The 1,233-nt window shown below is 66.3% G+C and overlaps 1 protein-coding gene across 1 annotated transcript in view; it reads left to right on the top strand.

The window, feature by feature from the left end:
• The window catches only part of NBEAL2 (neurobeachin-like 2), a gene marked incomplete at its 3' end in the record, with an annotated part of 17,523 nt that overhangs the window by 12,432 nt on the left and 3,858 nt on the right, over positions 1–1,233 (top strand). The window contains exons 25-29 of the mRNA XM_009333305.1: positions 1–119; positions 205–362; positions 591–724; positions 817–924; positions 1,093–1,181. The exon at positions 1–119 is cut by the window's left edge and continues 1 nt beyond it. Of these exons, the coding sequence (XP_009331580.1) occupies positions 1–119; positions 205–362; positions 591–724; positions 817–924; positions 1,093–1,181 (608 nt within the window). The remainder of the gene's footprint in view (positions 120–204; positions 363–590; positions 725–816; positions 925–1,092; positions 1,182–1,233) is intronic.

Genomic DNA, 1,233 nt, shown 5'->3' with positions numbered 1-1,233 from the left:
GCCGCCCCCCCCCACAGCCCCGCCGAGTCCCTCCCGCTTGCCATGGCCAAGGAAGCCAAGGTGAGCGAGCTGGAGGATGACCAACTGGCTGAGGAGGACCTCCCTGTCCTGGACAACCAGTGAGTGTCCCCATCCCCTTCTGTGGCGCTGGCTCGCCCAGGCTGGGGGTGTCACCGGTGTCTCCTCACCCCCGATGTCACCCAGGGCTGAGCCCAAGGAGCAGAACCAGCGGGAGAAGCTGGTGGTCTCGGAGGACTGCGAGCTCATCACGACAGTGGCCGTCGTCCCCGGCCGCCTGGAGGTGACGACCCAGCACGTCTACTTCTACGACGGCAGCAGCGAGAAGGAGGAGACAGAGGGAGGTAACGGCACATGCTCCTTGGGGGGGGGTCCCTGCAGCGAGGTGGGGGGGGGAACCCCCCCCCCATCCCCTCTCCTCCAGAAGCCCATCACGCCGGGTGCTGGCCATTTTGGGGGTGGGCTTCTCCCAGCCCCAGGGCGATGCTGGCCTCCATCCCTGCCTCGGGAATTGGGGTCCGGGTGGACGGTGATGCCCGCGGGGCTCTGTGCCCCCCCCCCTATCTCGGCAGGGATCGGCTATGACTTCAAACGCCCCTTGTCCCACCTGCGCGAGGTCCACCTGCGCCGCTACAACCTGCGCCGCTCCGCACTCGAGCTCTTCTTCATCGACCAGGCCAACTACTTCCTCAACTTCAAAAAAAAGGTGGTGGCACCCTTTCCCCCCACCAAACCCCTCCCGGGGCTGCGGCACTGCCCAGTCTCTGGCCACTCCACGTCCTACCCGCGTCCCCCCAGGTGAGAAACAAGGTGTACTCCTGCATCCTCGGCCTGCGTCCCCCCAGCCAGATCTACTTCGGCAGCCGGTCGCCCCAGGAGCTGCTGAAAGCCTCAGGGCTCACCCAGGTACCGGCCCCACCTTGCCCACCCCTGCCCCATATCTCTCCTTCCCAGATGGCAAAGGGAAGGGTGCCGGCGTGGGATGGGGATGCCCATGGGACCAGGGATGGCCGTGGGTTGGAGATGACCATGGGACCAGGGATGGCTGTGGGATGGGGATGGTTGTGGGACCAGGGATGGCTGTGGGATGAGGTTGGTCATGGGACCAGGGACAGCCACGGGACCAAGGACGGCCGTGGGACCAGGGATGGCTGTGGGATGAGGTTGGTCATGGGACCAGGGACAGCCACGGGACCAGGGACAGACAGCGGACCA

The sequence above is a fragment of the Pygoscelis adeliae genome, unplaced genomic scaffold (genome assembly GCF_000699105.1).
Source record: "Pygoscelis adeliae isolate BGI_AS28 unplaced genomic scaffold, ASM69910v1 Scaffold88, whole genome shotgun sequence".
Lineage (NCBI taxonomy): Eukaryota > Metazoa > Chordata > Aves > Sphenisciformes > Spheniscidae > Pygoscelis > Pygoscelis adeliae.
Note: the sequence above shows the minus strand (reverse complement) of the source record. Positions and strands in the feature narration are given on the sequence as shown.